Source organism: Chaetodon trifascialis, chromosome 7, assembly GCF_039877785.1.
Source record: "Chaetodon trifascialis isolate fChaTrf1 chromosome 7, fChaTrf1.hap1, whole genome shotgun sequence".
In the NCBI taxonomy this organism is placed as follows: Eukaryota; Metazoa; Chordata; class Actinopteri; order Chaetodontiformes; family Chaetodontidae; genus Chaetodon; species Chaetodon trifascialis.
The window spans coordinates 19,713,468-19,730,646 of NC_092062.1; the positions used below are offsets into that span (position 1 = coordinate 19,713,468).

General features: G+C 43.0%; 1 protein-coding gene across 1 annotated transcript in view; it reads right to left on the reverse strand.

Annotated features, from left to right (window-relative positions):
- The window catches only part of nphs1 (NPHS1 adhesion molecule, nephrin), a 36,351-nt gene extending 23,906 nt beyond the window's left edge, over nucleotides 1-12,445 (reverse strand). The window contains exons 1-4 of the mRNA XM_070966655.1: nucleotides 12,312-12,445; nucleotides 9,625-9,718; nucleotides 5,915-6,109; nucleotides 1,806-1,928 (exon numbers count right to left, since the gene is read on the reverse strand). Coding sequence (XP_070822756.1) covers nucleotides 1,806-1,928; nucleotides 5,915-6,109; nucleotides 9,625-9,688 — 382 coding nt within the window. The 5' untranslated portion in view covers nucleotides 9,689-9,718; nucleotides 12,312-12,445. The remainder of the gene's footprint in view (nucleotides 1-1,805; nucleotides 1,929-5,914; nucleotides 6,110-9,624; nucleotides 9,719-12,311) is intronic.
- Nucleotides 12,446-17,179: the final 4,734 nt, after the last annotated feature.

The following is a 17,179-nucleotide window of genomic DNA, read 5'->3' on the forward strand; positions in this document are numbered from 1 at the left end:
TATTCACAGCCTGTGGTGATCCATCTTGAATTAGCCAGTCATGATAGCACTCCCTCTGACCCAAGAATCCAATTATTTGACCAGCAATCTCTGTTTTGTTTCCACATTCCTCCCCTCTCCCCCACTGTATCTCCTCATAAAGAGTTTATAGTGTTTTGATTTGATGCAGAGCTTGATGGGATATGGCCATGGTTGAGTGGCCAGGGGTGTGGGGCCTTGGGAGCTGTAGTTCAGTGATGGAGAAGTCCATGGGGAACTCATCAGAGACAGTGCTCTTGAAAAGGATGCACAGTTTCCAGTCCCAGTTCAGCACTAACAGGAGATTGAATTCATCAGCTCATTATAAAGCCCCAGATTAGTCACGTATTTTGAATCAGTTGAGTTGGTGGGGTGGAACAAATGACCCTTTAGGACCAAGGCTGCAGAGTCCTTTTTAAGTCAGTCGCTTCACGCTTTGCCCCTCGCAACAGTGCAGCTGCAAATGTCCATCATAAACGTCCAACAGCTGGAGAGTGTTCTCAAGACGCTGAACAAAAACACCAGCTGAGATGTGTGGAGAGGATTCAGATCTGAGGATGTCGGGAACGCAGGGCAGCAGTAGGTTTCAGTCACATTAAATACAACTACCAGCAATCCCTGACGCAACACAAACATAATTCCCACACATTTTGACCTTTTCAACAAAGCCGAAAGCAACTGTCTTGACTTTGGGTATGTGGGCGCACATGCAATCGCCTTCTCAGAGGTAATAAATGTGGGAGTCAAGCCGGCTGCGGCTGCAGGTGTAGGCCTGCTGTAGGACTGCTGCAGAGTAACAGAACATAGCCTTTCAAAGGAGACATCCACGGTCTATGCCTCTTCCTATCCCACACCACCCGCCATCCCTCCCACCGACCCATTGATGTCAGAAAAACCTGCTTTCTTCCCAGAGGAGAGGGAGGCTGCTAGAATTGCCCCGGCAACCTCCACGCCCCCCCCCCCTGAAAAAACCCTCTCCATGGTCACCAAAGAGAAAGCCTGAAAGCGAGGGAGAGAGGGAGAAAATGTGCAACGGAGAGAATGGGGAGGGGGATGTAAGTAAATGAACTGCGCCTGGAGAAGAAAGGTTCTTTTAGAGTCCTTTCCTTGCCACATATGGGCTTGCTCCCACAAGCAAGAGGGAAAGGGAGAGAGAGATACTGGTTGTTATAGAGTGACAACAGGTGGTCTAATGTAGTCGCACAATTACATCTATTCCAGCCCATGTCTGAGAAGGAACTTTTCAATCACTTCTGTTATAATTTATTCCTGTGCAAGGGAGAGACATGGATCACCCCGAGGCTGCCAGGGAATCCAGGCTCTACTGATGCTTTATATTGTGCAGCTGCTGGTTAAAGCCATAGACCTACTGGAACATGTAGGGATGGCACAGCGCTTGTTAAAGGAATAAATACTGTCTGAAAAGTTGGAAAAATTGTGACTTTCTTCATGGTTCATACATGCTTCAAATGCGATTTGCGCTTGAAGGAAACCGCTGAGTTCTACTGTACCAAGGACACTTTAAATTTAGTCCCTAAATTCAAGTGTGCGCTGCTTCAAATGCAACTGCCTTATGTTAAGCAAATTAAAGCTCTTTATCAATAGAGATGAATATTTAACAGCTCTTTATATGCTGATTACTGGTCAAGAGGTTGTGTGTGTGTTACTGGAGCGCTGAGGATGCTCGCTGCGCCTTATTACATACATCGTTTTGTTACTCTGACAGAAAATACATGTTTAAAGCCCCAAACATCCCCTCTGTTCACACACTCCATGGTCTCACTCACTTAGCATGTTGACCCAGGCGGTACTGGAAATGATGCCTTGACTGCTCTCAGATCGGCCCGCCTGACACACATAGGGGCCGTCATCTTCCAGTTGGGCCTTCTCGATCTGGAGATGATACTGGCCTTGAACAGAGAGGGAGAGATTAATCATGTTTGCGCCACATCATGTTGTGATAAGGATGTGCTCACTAAACACATGTAAATGATTACAATGATGAGGGTTTCATTTAGTTTTCTTGTTCACACCCCAATGAATATAGCGCTTGCTGCTCAGAGTTGTGGCATGTATATCGATAAGTACCTCCTGCAGGCCCTATTTCTCTGTGCTGATTTCAGAGTGCCTGAATTATGGGCAATTTTCAACTTGGGAAATGGGAAAATTAACAATAAAAGCAATTTGTACAATGTCTGGCATTTCAATTCAATACGGTAGCATACTCTACTACTGACGTTTTGGGTGTTTGATTTGATTATAAATAGACTATTTTTGTATTTCTGTAAATGGAAACATATCACTTGCTGAGAACCTCCTGCTGCTGGCATTTCCATTGACATGCAAGTGGTTGTCTATACTCATTGCAGAGGCATTTTGTTTCAGAATGAATTTCCAGTATGGTAAATGAAATCCAATCCCAGATTCACAACGCTGACTGAATAAACTGTCTATTAATTGATGCCAGGCAGAGTCCTTCTCTCTGTGTCTCTCTTCTGATAGTCTGGCATGCCAACAGGGCTTGATTTGTTTGATGCATTGCCATAACCTGTGGGGATTAGATGATGCTCAGTGTTGGTTTTCCAGCTCCCGATTCTCTGGCTCACAGCCTACTAACATGTGCAAAATAGTATCTTGGTCTGACAACCGCCCAGCCCTAAAAATGCATGTGTCAAGTAAGCTGGCAAGATAATTAACACCAACCAGAAGCAATTTTCACATCTAAGTTATCATTGAGTGCAGAGAGAGCGAGAGACATTGAAGTTATTAATCATATTCCCTTTTCCTGAAATTACTCACAAATAGTGCAATCAAGTTGCAGAGAGTGTGTATTTATGGGAAGGGAGATGGCGGATGGCTGCAACACGATTAGCTTATTTGTTCATTATTCTGTATTTGTTTCAGCAAGGGCCAGCAAAATTTTGGGATTCAGTAGCCATTATGACTGCAGTGCATATTATAGTCTATTCTTCCCTCTGCATATCTGCCTTTGTGTATAGGTCCTATATTATTATGTAACTGAGGAAGGTCAGTTCCAGCAGAAAGGGAAGGGAAGGAGAAAGCTAACTAGTGTTGATCTTGATTCAGACAACCTTTTTGCCTGATTCAGTCAGTTGTGTAGAGGCAATACACTTTCTCTCGCTTCTTTTAGTAATTTGAAAATCGGGCGGTATGTTACACAATTTGAGACACCTCACATTCAGCGTTTCAGAAAGTTTTTATATTGTCATGTGTTTAGCGCTACCTGCTACGAAGTAGTGCAATATAAAGTAAGTAGTACAAAGGCTTTGCTATTTCTAAAAGCATTCACACAATATGACAGGCCCGGACCACCTAAAGGGTCTTTGTCTTGATCACATATTTTTCTAGCTCTGTTTGGTGTTACATTCTCTGGGGCAAGTAGTATTTGTGCACTTTTCCAAGGCCTACATGATTCTTTCAGCTTGACGACAACTTCATTTGCATGGACAAGCTAGTGTTGCCAACATGCCCCCAACAAGAAATCCCAGCGAGTGGTTAAGTTAATATTCATGTGTAACAAATGTTACAACATAAATGTTTTATATCAGTTCGCTGAAATTAAGAAAAATATGCAACACATGCAATATATGTGATGTCAGGTGAACATGAGTGTTAATTCATAATTAAATTTTGCTGATTGACTGGCTGCATGCCACGTACTTCAATTAAATCACACCTTCTGGACCAATCACTGAAAATAAATTCTCACTTACTGCTTTGGCGCCTTGAACAAGCTATTTTATCTGTTCCTCTGTGGGTTTGTCTCTGCAATGCGCAGTGTTGCGCACGGATGCAGGAAATCGTAGACCTAGGCTCATATCCGCACACATTTACATTATCGCTTCGGCTTGGGGAAAATAAGGGTGAGTGTTTGTTAAAATCAGTACTGCTTTTCTCCCGTGAGTGTGTGTGATTTGAGCCTTTTTTAAAGTGTCTATAAACATCATTGATGGTGACAATCAGTGAAAACTGGTGGGGTATCAAGAGCAGTCGAGTGTCATCATAAATGATTTTGCTCTTTCCGTGCAGTGTAAAGTGATTGCATACATCAGTCCGCAGTTTCTTTTCCTGGTAAAGTGTACCTGCGCTGATGGCTATTTTATTCATGACAGTATGTTTGAGCGTTTGACAGCTTGTGTGTGCTTGTTTTCCTTCTGTTCCCATGTACGTATTCTTATTTTGTTGCTGTTGATCTAAAAAGAGGCAAGATGTTTTTTCATAACCCTTTAACTGCTGTAATATTTGCTGTAATTTGCTCACTGATAACTAATCAGCTGACAAACAACATTTTTGTGTTTAATACATTATGTTTGCGTTGTTTAAGTAAACTCTGTAGGTATGGACAATGCGTGCATGGGCATCTATGCGTCTCTCGGCGTTTATGTGTTGCTGGCAGTCTCCCACACTGTGCAACAGTGAATTGTCGCTTGTCTAGTTGCAGGCTGATCAGGAACAGATGCTCTTCTCTTACTAGGGATTGCCTTCTAATTGGCTATTACTTTTTATAGACTGTGGTGCAGATTCCACATCACACTTTATTCCCTTCCACATTTCACTGATTTGCTGACACTCTGTTGCTTTAATTTCGTTTATTTTTTGTCTTTACATGAGTGACAGTGAGAGGGGGACGAGAGGAGAATGTGTGAGATGCTGCTGACAATCACATCACCTCCTCAGTCCCAGATGCTCCCTGTATAGAGGACTGGTGTGCCATAAGGTTCCTGTAATGTATGTGTTGCTTTATTACAGCACTTCGAAGCCATAGCAACAACATCATCTCATTTACTTTTAGAGTAGCCAACACCAAGCTCTTCTGTTGCATGCTTCCTGAGATGACAGCAGTGCTCCATAATTAAAACCATATGACCTGTATATCACAAGAAAATGAAGAAGTATACAGGATAAATCTAATACCAACAACATGTCATTGTGTTACTTTCTTTGGAACATCATACTTTCATCCTACATCTGACAACTTGTCCGAGCTTATGAAGTGGCTCAGCTTTACCTTGACCTGTGATATCTTATTTCGACTCATTTTTTTATTCTCCACCAAACCATGCACATATTTTTTTCTGGTATATAATTCATAGCTCTGTCTCTCTCTCTTTGTAAGAATTGCTGTTATTCTTTGTTTATATACCTAGTTCAATTACATTATATTATATTATTTATTATAATACAGATTCTATTACAATATACTTATATTTTTAAGAACATTCTTTTCTCTTAGTTTTATTGTCATCCTTCTTCTTCTTCATTGTATATATTTTATGTTTATGTGTATGTTTAGCCTGCTGCTGCAACAAAAGAATTTCCCAAATTGGGATCAATAAAGTAAGTTCTAAGTCCATCCATCCACTTTTCTATGCCGCTTATCCCTTTTGGGGTCACGTGGGGGCTGGACCCTATCCCAGCTGTCAACGGGCAAGAGGCGGGGTACACCCCGGACCGGTCGCCAGTCGATCACAGGGCAACATATATACACACAGATAGCAATTCACGCTCACACTCATACCCAGGGGCAATTTAGAGTCACCAATTAACCTAATGAGCATGTTTTTGGTCTGTGGGAGGAAGCTGGAGTGCCCGGAGAGAACCCACGCATGCACGGGAAGAACATGCAAACTTCACACAGAAAGGCCCGACTCGGGAATCGAACCGACGTGCACTACCTGCTGCGCCACTGTGCAGCTTAAGTTCTAAGTCTAAACCTACAAACTGCAAGACTCATTCAACAAAAGGCACTTTATAATGACAAATTCTGGTGTCTTTTCAATGATTCCTTTATCAAACAAATTCATTTATTTAGCTTGGATAGGTCCATCAAAGCCCAATAAGCCAGAGACCCTATTCTGTGAGTATCCCTGTTTACCTCTCTTGGGGTTTCCAATCATGCTGTAGCGTGGAAAGCCTGGCAGGCTTCTCTGAGGTCCCAGGAGGAGGCCATCTTTCACCCACTGCACAGTCCCTGAGGCCCGCAGCACCTCACACCTCAGCACAGCTGTGGCTCCCATTCGCACAGTGAGGTTCCTGGGCTCAAACCTGAAGGCCTGCTGGGCCTGCGTGCCTGGAGACACAAAAGGAGACAGAGGAAAGGAGTTGGAGTGGAATGGTAGAGTAGGGAGGAGATGTGAGGGGATTTAATGTAAAGAGGTGGAGAAGAACAAGGGCTGAGCATGTCTGGTGAGTGCTATGGAGGAAATAAAAGGAGGACAGGGAGCATGACATAAACATACACCACAGGGATGCTGTCTTGTGGTCTTTTGTCTGAAAAGGCACCCCATTGTGCCTGGCCACATTATTCATCCTGGCATATGTTTTATTGATGGGAAACTGCAGTGATACGGCCCTGAAAATGAGTCAATAAAGTAATTACTGCGAATTAAATCCCCCCTCGGCAATGCAGATAGGGTATTGGTAGGAGGAAAAAAGCATGGGGTATCAGGGACCTTGTTCACCTGCGGTTTTTCTTCAATGTCGATGTCCCACCAGCTAATTCCTCCTGGGAAGAGTAATGATTATCACTTTAATCCCCCTTGTTTGTCATAGGTGGGGTTGGCCATCCTTCAACCAGGCTCTTAGGTGACATTCAGTGGTGCAGTGCTCTTGAGTCAGGAAGGTAGCCTTAATGCAAACTGCCCATGAGCTTCTAACATTGGGGCTGGGATTATATGATTATTATACATGGAGGTTTATAAATAAATTCAGTTCAGGTCTGAGCCAAACGCAACCGCATACCCCAATTAATGCCTCATATCTAAGCATGAATCTCGTTTAAACAACGCCCCAAAGAGAAGCCAGTCTGATTCTGCTGGGCTGTTTGAGTCTTGACCTTCATTGAAGCAATGACCAAGTTGTTTGTGAAGTGCATGCTCTGTTGCGTCTGACAACATGAGTGAGAGGCAGAGCTCTCAGATCAAGGCTGAACCAGTCACCTCACGTCAAATATGAAGGGCAAGATTGGCCATTACAGAGGATGCATACAAACAACCAAACACAGGAGCACATTAGCATACAGTTTACATAAATGAATACTCAACAGCGATCTACAGTGGCTGCTGAAACAATTATGCTTATAATAGTCATTTAGAGATATAGAAATACTAAATTCCACATGGAAATGTAGTGAAGAGACTCAGTTTTCATGTCGTAAAGTGAGAGTATGTGACTTTTAAATGAGGAAATGACACAATTTTGTCTTACAAGATAAATTCAGAAGCATTCACTCAGGAGGTTTGCTTTACTTAATAGCTTATCGTGGCTAATGTTCGCAAGCTTTCAACACTGATGTCGAAATGCCATCACTGAGTCAGTTGATGTAGTCACTGACTATTCTCTATTTGTCCTACTGATACTTTTCATGTCCCAGATCAACGTTTCAATGGTTTTCTCTTAAACATGAAAGAAGTTACTACCTCAGCAGGACACACATTTGTTGTGTGCCACTGGGAGTCCCCCAACACTCTCTTCTCTCTCAGTCAAGCTGTCAAATGATGACATCTTAAACCAACTGAGTTGGGGGTAATGAAAGAGAATTTAATGTTGCATTATGCTGTATTTTGCCACTTGTGACCGCAGATACTAAAATTTCAGTATCAATTTTTTTTGGCCTATAAAAATGAGGGGAGTTTCAGAGACGGTTGGTTGGGGTTCTCTGCAAGTTTGTTACTGTGAGCATAACTTTTCATATTCCAAGTATTTGACCCATTGTTGATACAATCAGATTAATTCCTAAAGCGTTTAGGGGGGAGCAGGTCTATTTGAATGAACTGACTGCTAAACATTTTGACTTGCACTGGTGTAAGTAATAACATTAATGACTGCTCAAATCCATTTCGGTTCCCCAGTAAGCCTTGCCAGTAAACAAACACGCACATTACTTGAATGTGCTGTAACTGCAGCTCCTTAAATGGAATGCATCCATCATTAATTCATGTTATTAATTACACCTTTGCTTTCTTGCTAGAACTTGTCAAACGGTCTGCCGTGAAATGTTGATTTCCATTCCCTGTTTAAGATTGGATGTCTGTAATTATATATGTATGCTTCTCAGCCCTTTTTTCTACATTCATTTCTACCTTCACTAGTTACAGCATGTACCTCATATTCCAGTGTTATCTAATGCTGATGTGTTTGTTGTCTTCCCCTCCTGTCATACTGTAGTAGCATATGTGCTAAACATCATGTTGTCCACTATATCATCCACCCGAAGTGTGTTCCTTATGTCCAGTCTACTCCGTAACTTTGTTTTGGTTGCTGTCACTTGCTTAGCAATACAGTTAGCCTCTACGTATGATGCTCTTGGCTCACTCACGTTTGTTGACGTGGTGGCCTTCAATACTTGCTTCTGTCCTTCTATTTTCCTTTTTTTTTTTGTTCAAAAAACTTTATTTTTCTTGGCAGTCATAGGCTCTACGACTGCGACTGGGCCTTTTCCCGTTTGCAAAGTAGCTCTTCAAAGATGTTTGTTTTTTACTCATTTTAGCTAGCTTGTAGGCTTAAATTTTTTTGGGATCAGGTGACAGAAACAGGTACGTGTCAAGCGCGTCAAGAGGAACGGATGGATGTTATTAAAACAGAATCCGATTTTCGAAATAAAACATCTTTCAGTGTGTGATCGTCAATAAAATGGAAATGAAATGAAGTATTTATTCTTTCTCTGCTTGTAGCACTGGTGTGCTTGTAGTTGGGGACCACTGCACTATACAGTCAAATGACTTGGTGTTATTAGTGAGTTCCATGAGTCATGGTGGTAATCACCATGGAAGCTACTGAGGAAATACCCAAAAGCAGAAGTTAAATTATGTCGGTGCTATTTATTTTCTGTGTACAGACTCAAAGTCAGAGGTGAAAATAGGAGGGACATTGGCAGTGTGTAAAAACTGATAACATGCCCAGCACCTTACTGCTCACAGTGGACTGATTTAGCTGGAGCCAAACCAAGCCAAATGACAACCCCGGTTGAAAAGTCACTATGGTCACATGGAGTAACCCTATCTGTTGTACTACAGCTGGGGTTTTCGGATTAAGTCATTTGCATAAAACACTAATACCCTAACACTGAGTTCCCGTGTTACCATGAATAAATCGGTTAATAAAATGTTCCTTTCTACCTGAGGTCCTGTTTATTGGCCCCTCAGTAAAAACGAGTGAATAAGATGCAGCTGCTGGTTTCCCATTTGACAAAGAAATACAGAAGAGGGCAATTATGATGATGTTCGTAGGTTCTGTGCACTGGCTGGACTTGCTTGGTAATGTGTGATTTCCTCGGATGCTTAAAAAACAAAACTGAAAGGAGAAACATACTGTATATAGATACTGCAGTGAGCCCGTCAATACTGCAGTAGACCTGATATCTTAAACAAGAGTTTCATAAGATTACGGTAAGAGATAAGTATGCGATTAAGCAGGTTAATGTAACTGATTTATATTTAAAGCATGTACATCGCTCTAAACATGTGTGGTGTCATTCAATAAAGTCAAAGTTCCCACTGCTTAGGTGAACGGCCAGCACACAGATGGTACTTGAAAAGGCCACAGTTACTGTACCGATAGCTCCATGGTGACATTTGATTCTCTTACCCCAGATGAGACAGAGAAAGGGTAGAGCTGAAGGAGACACAATCCATGCTGACAAGAAGTCCATTTCACCACTGACACCTGACCTTCGACAATCCTGGAGAAAAGAAAAAAAAAAAAAAACCTACATGAAATAGGTACAAACATGAACTCCCTGTCAAGGTGAATATGGTAGGCATGTTTTGAAATCTAAAGCAGTGTAGCATAAGAAGCTATCAGACTGAAATGAGTCTTTTCATGTTTCATGTCATTTCCAAGGTTTGACTTTCTGACAACATATTGTAGTATTTACAATTCACCATAGCACACAAGTCACATAATAACGTTACAGCAGGCTTTTCAGATCAAAAATTCTATCAATGAATCAATCAGTCCATCAATCCCGCATTGGCATACACTGAAAAAAACACAAAAAGGTAAGCTGATGTTAAAGCGCATTTAACTGAATGGAAACCAATGGCTGCATGGAGCAATTGCTTTCAGAATCAGAAGATGCTCATGCTTTGTTGTTTAGACATGACAATTTGTGTAGTAAATGGGTTAAAATGTGCAACTGTACTGGCATGGTCCTTCAAGTCATGTCAAAATGTCTGTCGGTTACAAAGGTGTATTTGTATTTTGCAGGTAATTTCCCAAAGGTACATGAAAGTTGAAGAGTGTGACCCACTGTGAGGATCATGCCATGCTCTTGCTGTGAACAGATCCCAGAGACAGTTTGGAATTTAAGTCTGTACACCGTGTTGTAGGTCTGTGCCCATTGCATCCAGTACTATTTTTGACCTGGTAGAGTCCTCTGTGGATTTTAAGTCAGTTTGTAATCACTTCAATTTATCTGCTGCAGGAGTGGAACAAATAATAGTGATTTACTTAATTGAAAACTAAATATTTTCTCATCTGAATAGACAAAATGAATTGAAGGCAAGAACAGCTCTTTGACGCATCTCCCCTCAGTCGATTAGTTGCACTCCAACAGGCTTTGATAAGAATTAACTCACACTCAATTATTTTTTTTCGCTCTCAAAACATTTGTGTATTTCAGAGCCCCCAGTATACTCTTTGAACACACAAGGGCAATTACTTCCTTCTTCAATGAATAGAAAATCTTTTCTGAGGTTAAAAGTGCCCGTCTTCTCTTTATGTCTGTCTCTATTAATGCCTTATGTAGGTAAACACAAACACACTCATTATACTCTGCCTAATGTTGACTTTTTTTTACTCATAGGCTTTGAAATTTACAGCTATTCACCCAGGGACAAGAAATACTGAATTCTCTCATTTGTCTTCGGTATAATGAAAAAAGACAGAATTTAATCTGTACCTTTGGGATTTAGAGCTCAAACAGCAGGTTTTCCCTGCGAGGAAGAGGTTTGGGCAGCACAGAAAGGCTGCTGTTGGCCTTATGAGTCACCATTTTCATCTGGACTCTTACTGAAAGCAGACACAACCCACCTGACCCCCCCCACATTCCCATTACCTAGCCAAACAACCACCTTAATTACTTCAAAAACACAGCCAGTTGCAAGAATGTTGATTTGCTGATGCATGCTTATTTTGCTTGCATGAAAAATATGGGATGTTGTAGCATTTGTGGAATAACTGTGATGTGTCATTTAGCAGTTGCTTGAAATGTAATTAGATAAATACCAGACTGAATGGCAATTTAATTTGTCTTCAAATATAAGCAAGACCCATATTTTACTCCAGCAGCACTTATTGCCACAGGTTTTTTTTGACCTTGTACTTCACCAGCTTCTTACATATGCAAATTAGAAAGTTTGATTTGAAATTTGATTCGCTTTCAGAGACAAGGCTGCCACTCTCCCTGCAAGGGCATTAGAGGTAGCTGAGCCATTCAGCGTGACCCCGACAGGTAGATTTTTAATGGCGTCTTTCATAACATCATCAAACGACTCAATACACTCAATCCTGGACCAATTTAACGTGAAACCCCATGAAATCAGTCAATGTGCAGAAAATGAAGTTTCAACCTCCGTGCAGCCACCCAATTCAGATGTGGTCCTACATCTTAATACCAGCCTAACTTCTTACCAATCTCACCAGTTGCCTGTGGGTGCAATTACTGTAGCTTTATAGAAGCTGCATTGTGGGCCATTACTGCAACACCGAACTGCTGATAGAGAGGGTTTCTAAAAGATGCAGATTAGATTATCAGCAGAATCTAATCACATCTGAATCATTGATTGTGTATTAAAACATGGTATTCTTTAAGCAGTCTGATTAAGACCCAGACGGGAGTGCTAAAATCTGACAGAGCAGACCTCAGCCTTGACACCAGACAGGCTAAATCATACAGTATCAGCTTGGTCCAGCAGCTCAGTAGCTTGACAATGTACATGTCCAGTGCAGATCCAAGACACTGAAAGAAGGCAAAGTTCAGTGTTCCTGTGCTTCGACTCCACTCCCCTTAGCAAAGTGTTCGAGTTTACTGGATTACTCTGACTTCGCTACACACTCTCACACACCAGCTCTCCTCAGGAAAAAGTTGAGAGACAGAGAGGCAAAACCTTCTTTCAACCTCCACCAACTCAAGTGCATCTGCCTGCCTAGGGTGCACAGAGAGAAAGAGAGTGAGGCAGGCAGACAGAGAGGGGGTACCTCCGTCTTAAAAAAACCCAAGAATCTTTGAATAGGTGTGTGGATTTGCATGAGAGACAGAGAGCTGTGCTTACCTGTTGAGTGACGCCGAGGCTCAGGAGCGCCTTTTTGTCTTCCTGATCTACAGATGGCTCTCTGAACACAAGTGAGCAACGGAGATGTTAAAGAATGCCAATGGGACTCCCCCTTCTCTCACTCCTTAGTCTAAGACAGAGGCAAACAGATGAAGAGAGGGAGAGAGGCAGTAGCGGAGACTGAAGAATGAAGGAAGGTGTGTATATGAAAAGTGTTGGTGGCGGTGGTTACAAGGGGGTCACCTGAACAGGAAAATAAATGTCACAAAAATAATAGCAATGTCATTGCTGCCCCAAGGATTCAGAGACTCTTTAATGCTTATGAGGCCACACAGTAAGCACATGGACCTCTTTCAGCAGAATTGAATTAACTATAAAAGCTTAATAAAGTTGCAGTGAGCCGGTAATAAGAGCGGATGAACATGCTTGTAGTCTCTGTCTATTCTGCCTTCCTGGGGAGTATTCATGGATCCTCCTATTTAGTGTTTCACTGTGCTGGGTTGGAAGGAGCAGTGCAGTCCTCAAAGATACAGATGCAACATGGACGTCTTCACAGCTGCTACTTTGTAACATTTACGCTCATACATAATGAATGGAATAGAGAGTATCCTCATAACTGTATTTCCTATACTGAATACTCCTGAGGTGATCTGCTCCGCTGCAGAGATGGAGACAGAGACAGGCCAAAGAATTCACTCTCAGCAGTGGAATATTTGATTTTTTTTTTTTTTTTTTTCCCGGAATATTGCCTTTTGTCAATTATATACTTCTTACTGAATGATGGCTGGAGAATACTGCCATTTGCTCAGTGGAACATGGTGAAAGCTCTTCTAGCAAGACCACCTAAAGGTCATGTTTATTTTCCATGTGCATGTATTTTTCATTTGATCTGCTGATAGTCTACACTTGGGCTGTGGCTCCATGCTGACTATAAGTACAACCTATTTGCTCAGTCTGACGCAAAAGCAGTTATACTGCTGCATCTGTTGATCCACTATGGGTCAGCCATGCAGTAATGATAGACCAACCACTGTCTGTGCGAATAGTGCTTAGAAACTCCCACATTTGTGCAGCAGGCAAGAAAGAAAGATAATGATGCACACTCTTATAGTGGGACACATTCAAGGACTGTAACCTGATGTTGTTCATGCAGCACAGTGCCAGTGTCCAGTATAGTTGTGTGTGTAGTGTGTGAGTGGCTTTATGTATGTGTCTGGGCGGTGTGTGGGTGTGTGTGGCCCAGATGTTAACAGCTGTGTTGTGTAGTCAGAGCCGGCCCCACAGACAGTCATTAAGCCCAGCAGCCCAGGGCTGGAAGGTTAATTCCCCCGCCTGGAGGGGTATGTAGGTGGGAGGAAAAAGAAAGGGAGGGGGGGAGGGTGGAGGATGAGGAGGAGAGATGGCAGCGGGGGGAGTGTGGGGGGGAGCAATGGGAGGCGAGGGGGCTGTGAAGCTCAGCACTCAGTTCACACAAACAGCACTGTCAGCAAGAGTGGAGCCGCTCCACTGCCAGACGAAGGAAGAGGAGGGAGAGAGCTGGGGCCTGACAGAGAGGTGTGGAGGGAGGGAGGGAGATGGACAGAGGACCTGAAGATGAATGGCGAGGGAAGAATGCAGGGAAGAGGAGGGAAATACAGTAAGAGGGTAAAAAGAATTCATGTCAGGGGGTTGGACAGGCAGAGGGTGAGATGAAGGGGACACGAACGAGCAAGGTAATGGAGCGAGAGAAACGGATGGAGGAAGGAGACAGAAAGATACTGTAAAATGGGCTGTGGAGTGATGAATAGAAGACGAGGGAGGATCAGGGGAAGGGGGGAGACGGGAGGAAGGAAGGCTGACATGAAGAGTTGTTTTGAGAACCAACAGGAAGTCTACTGACTCAGACCAGTGCGGCAGGGAAAGCGAGGAGGAAGATTAATCAAAGAAAGCAATAAGCACTACGGTGGAAAGCAACACAATATGTGGAAGAGGGAAAGATAGGGTCATGTTCAGGAGATTGATTCCGAAAAGTAGAGTAGGGGTGAGACCGCATGGGATATTTTTGGTGTGTTTGAGTTCCTGTGCATGCCTCTGGGTGTGTACAGTATGTGTGTGGAAGGTGCATGGGTTAGGGGGGTGTGCTTAAATCATTTAGATTAGCCATTAGCAATGTGGCAGCTCAGATTCTGTCACATGTCAAAACAAAGAATGAATGAATATGACAACTCGGAGTCAGTAGCTAACAGTCCACACAGGCAGAGATATTCAATGCCCACACCAAGAGGAGGATTTAACTAGCTCAGTGCCCACAGTTCTGGGGAAGTGGTTAATTTAAAGAAAAACGGGCCTCAGTAACCCTTCAAGACTTGTGAGAGCTCCGACAAAGGCCTGCAGAATTGTCTTTGTGCACTGAGCTGGAGCGCATTACATCCACACTCTGAGCCTCAGCATTAACTACAGCCATCTGACCTGATGATCTGATTGGAGCCCAGGCTTCTGTTGCCTGCCACAGTACAGCTGCCATATCAGTGATGCTTCTGTGTTCTAAATCTGTAGACAAGGTCAACATGTTTTTTTTTTTCCCCCCCTGGCCAATCTGGCTCCCAGTCGACCACAGGAGAAGGAGATTTAACAGGCAGCCGCAGATTTGGAGCATGCATCACCAGAAACCAGAAATGACAATTACAGGCATCACTAAAATAACGGTAGCAAACAGCGATAAGAGGACTTTCAAAAGTCTGACAGCATAGATAGTTGTTTAATCCCCTTCAGCTGCACTTTCTTCAAAAGTCTGTTATTGTGATGAAGTCTGTATAAGGACACGAACCTTGTCTCACTGCTGGCAAGTTTGCAAGAAGGGATTCTCCAGTCACTGTGCTTTGGGTGACCTGTAGACCAAGTGATGCCGGAGCATGTGGACGGACATGTATCAGGGTTAAGACGGATTTGGAAAAACCCAATTAAACACACCAACACACTCTTTGCTGTTCTCTCTCAATCCCCATCCCTGTGTCCCTTTGCATTTTGGCAGCAACATGGAGTTCAGAGGTGGGCGTGTGTGTATGTGCATACGTGTGTGTGTGTGTGTGTGTGTGTGTGTGTGTGTGTGTGTGTGTGTGTGTGTGTGTGTGTGTGTGTGTGTGTGTATGTGTCAGGATGAATGGAGAGGCTTGAGACAACCAGCTGTGGTGTCCAGATTGGGAAGGGATTATTTCCCAAATCTCCCCCATTTACCTCAGCTGCCTAACAAGCTCCTACATAACCATGTTAATTCACTGATATTGCGACTTCGATTCCACTGTTAATAACAAACACGGTCGGCCAATCAAATGAGGTCTTGTTGATGAGGTTTTATAGAGATGTTTGTTTCAGTAAAGCACAACATGAGGAGGCTTAGTGAGCATGTGTAAGAGGGTCTATATTAGATAAAAATCTTCATCAGACTAATAAGCAGCATTAGATGCAGGGATATAACTGATGGCTGCATGATGCTAATTCAATTGCAGTAACATTTAGACAGACAGTAAAAATAAATCACTAGGTTGCTGCAAGTGCATACACTCACACCAGGGCCAAGTAAGAAGCAAAAGCTAAACATGAACCAGGCCTCTTTGGGAAAGTGGAACTCCTCATTGAACAGATTCCTGTGTGAAGTCACAAGGTCAGAGGCTGGACAGGATCCCTGAAACAATATTATTAGGTCACTGAGGGAAGAGGAGCAGGGTCAGATAATAAGACTCAATCCAGCTGAGTGAAAATGCATGGGAGGGAAAGTGCTGACGCCTCCCTCGCTCTTGCTCATCCAATTCCCAGCGCTTACTCTGTACCACTGATATTCATGCCGAGCTGTCTGTCCACGGACCACAAACTTTAACGTTTGCTGTCTCCACCGCCCCATCTATCACCCCACTGCGGTGATGGACAAATGGAGAGCAAAGCAGAGAACATGGTGGGGGGTGGGAATGGAGGGAGGAAAGACGAGGGGACAATCTTGAAATTTGAGGTCAGAAAAGGCAATTGTTGCAACCGTTCTTGTGTGTCCCATTCACTTATTCAGAGGCACCTCATCCATGTGCAATAAATACACACACAAACACGTGCATGGAGACACACACCCGACAAACGCACACAACACCAGAGCTTCCTATCACAAGCAATTCAATATAAAGATACACAGAGCTCAGGCAATAACCTGATCCTGGCGAGAGATGTTATGGGCTTTGACAGGCGGGCTGAGCCACACAGCCCAGGCTGTTCTCCCAGTGTCACTAACAAAACAGAAGGATTAGAGGATGAAACTGAGCTAAATCTGGGCGAGCTAAAAATGAGGGCAAAAACAGGCATGGAAAGAAACAATATTGAATGGATCCAAAGCAAGCCTTTAACAAAGGCTATTAAACAATAAAAGGCCACTTTAATAACAAAACACCCTTGTGCTCCATACACTGTACATGTACACACACACACACACACACACACACACACACACACACACATAACACAAATGCGTTTGCCATGCATACGTATATTTCTTCCTCTTTGTTTTCTATGAAAGAACCTCCATTGACTGGATTCATTCTTCTATCAACTATTATCCGTAACTCTCACCGCGATAGCTTTAACAACAGTGAGCTGAGGTCAGCAGCAATGTTCCTCCTCACCTCTCCCTGACAGCATTAGCATTGCCATCGAGGTGAAGACTTTGCAATTTTTACCTCAGGAGAAGGAGAATTTTCTTATTATTATCACTGAAGGTCAGGAAATGCAGTTTTCAATTGAGTGATTCAATGATTCAAATTCAGTTTACAGTATTTATGATTATTACCAAGTGCGGAGTTTTGTCACCTCCACCTGACACCCAAGACAAAGACGGGTTCTCAGTTCAGTAC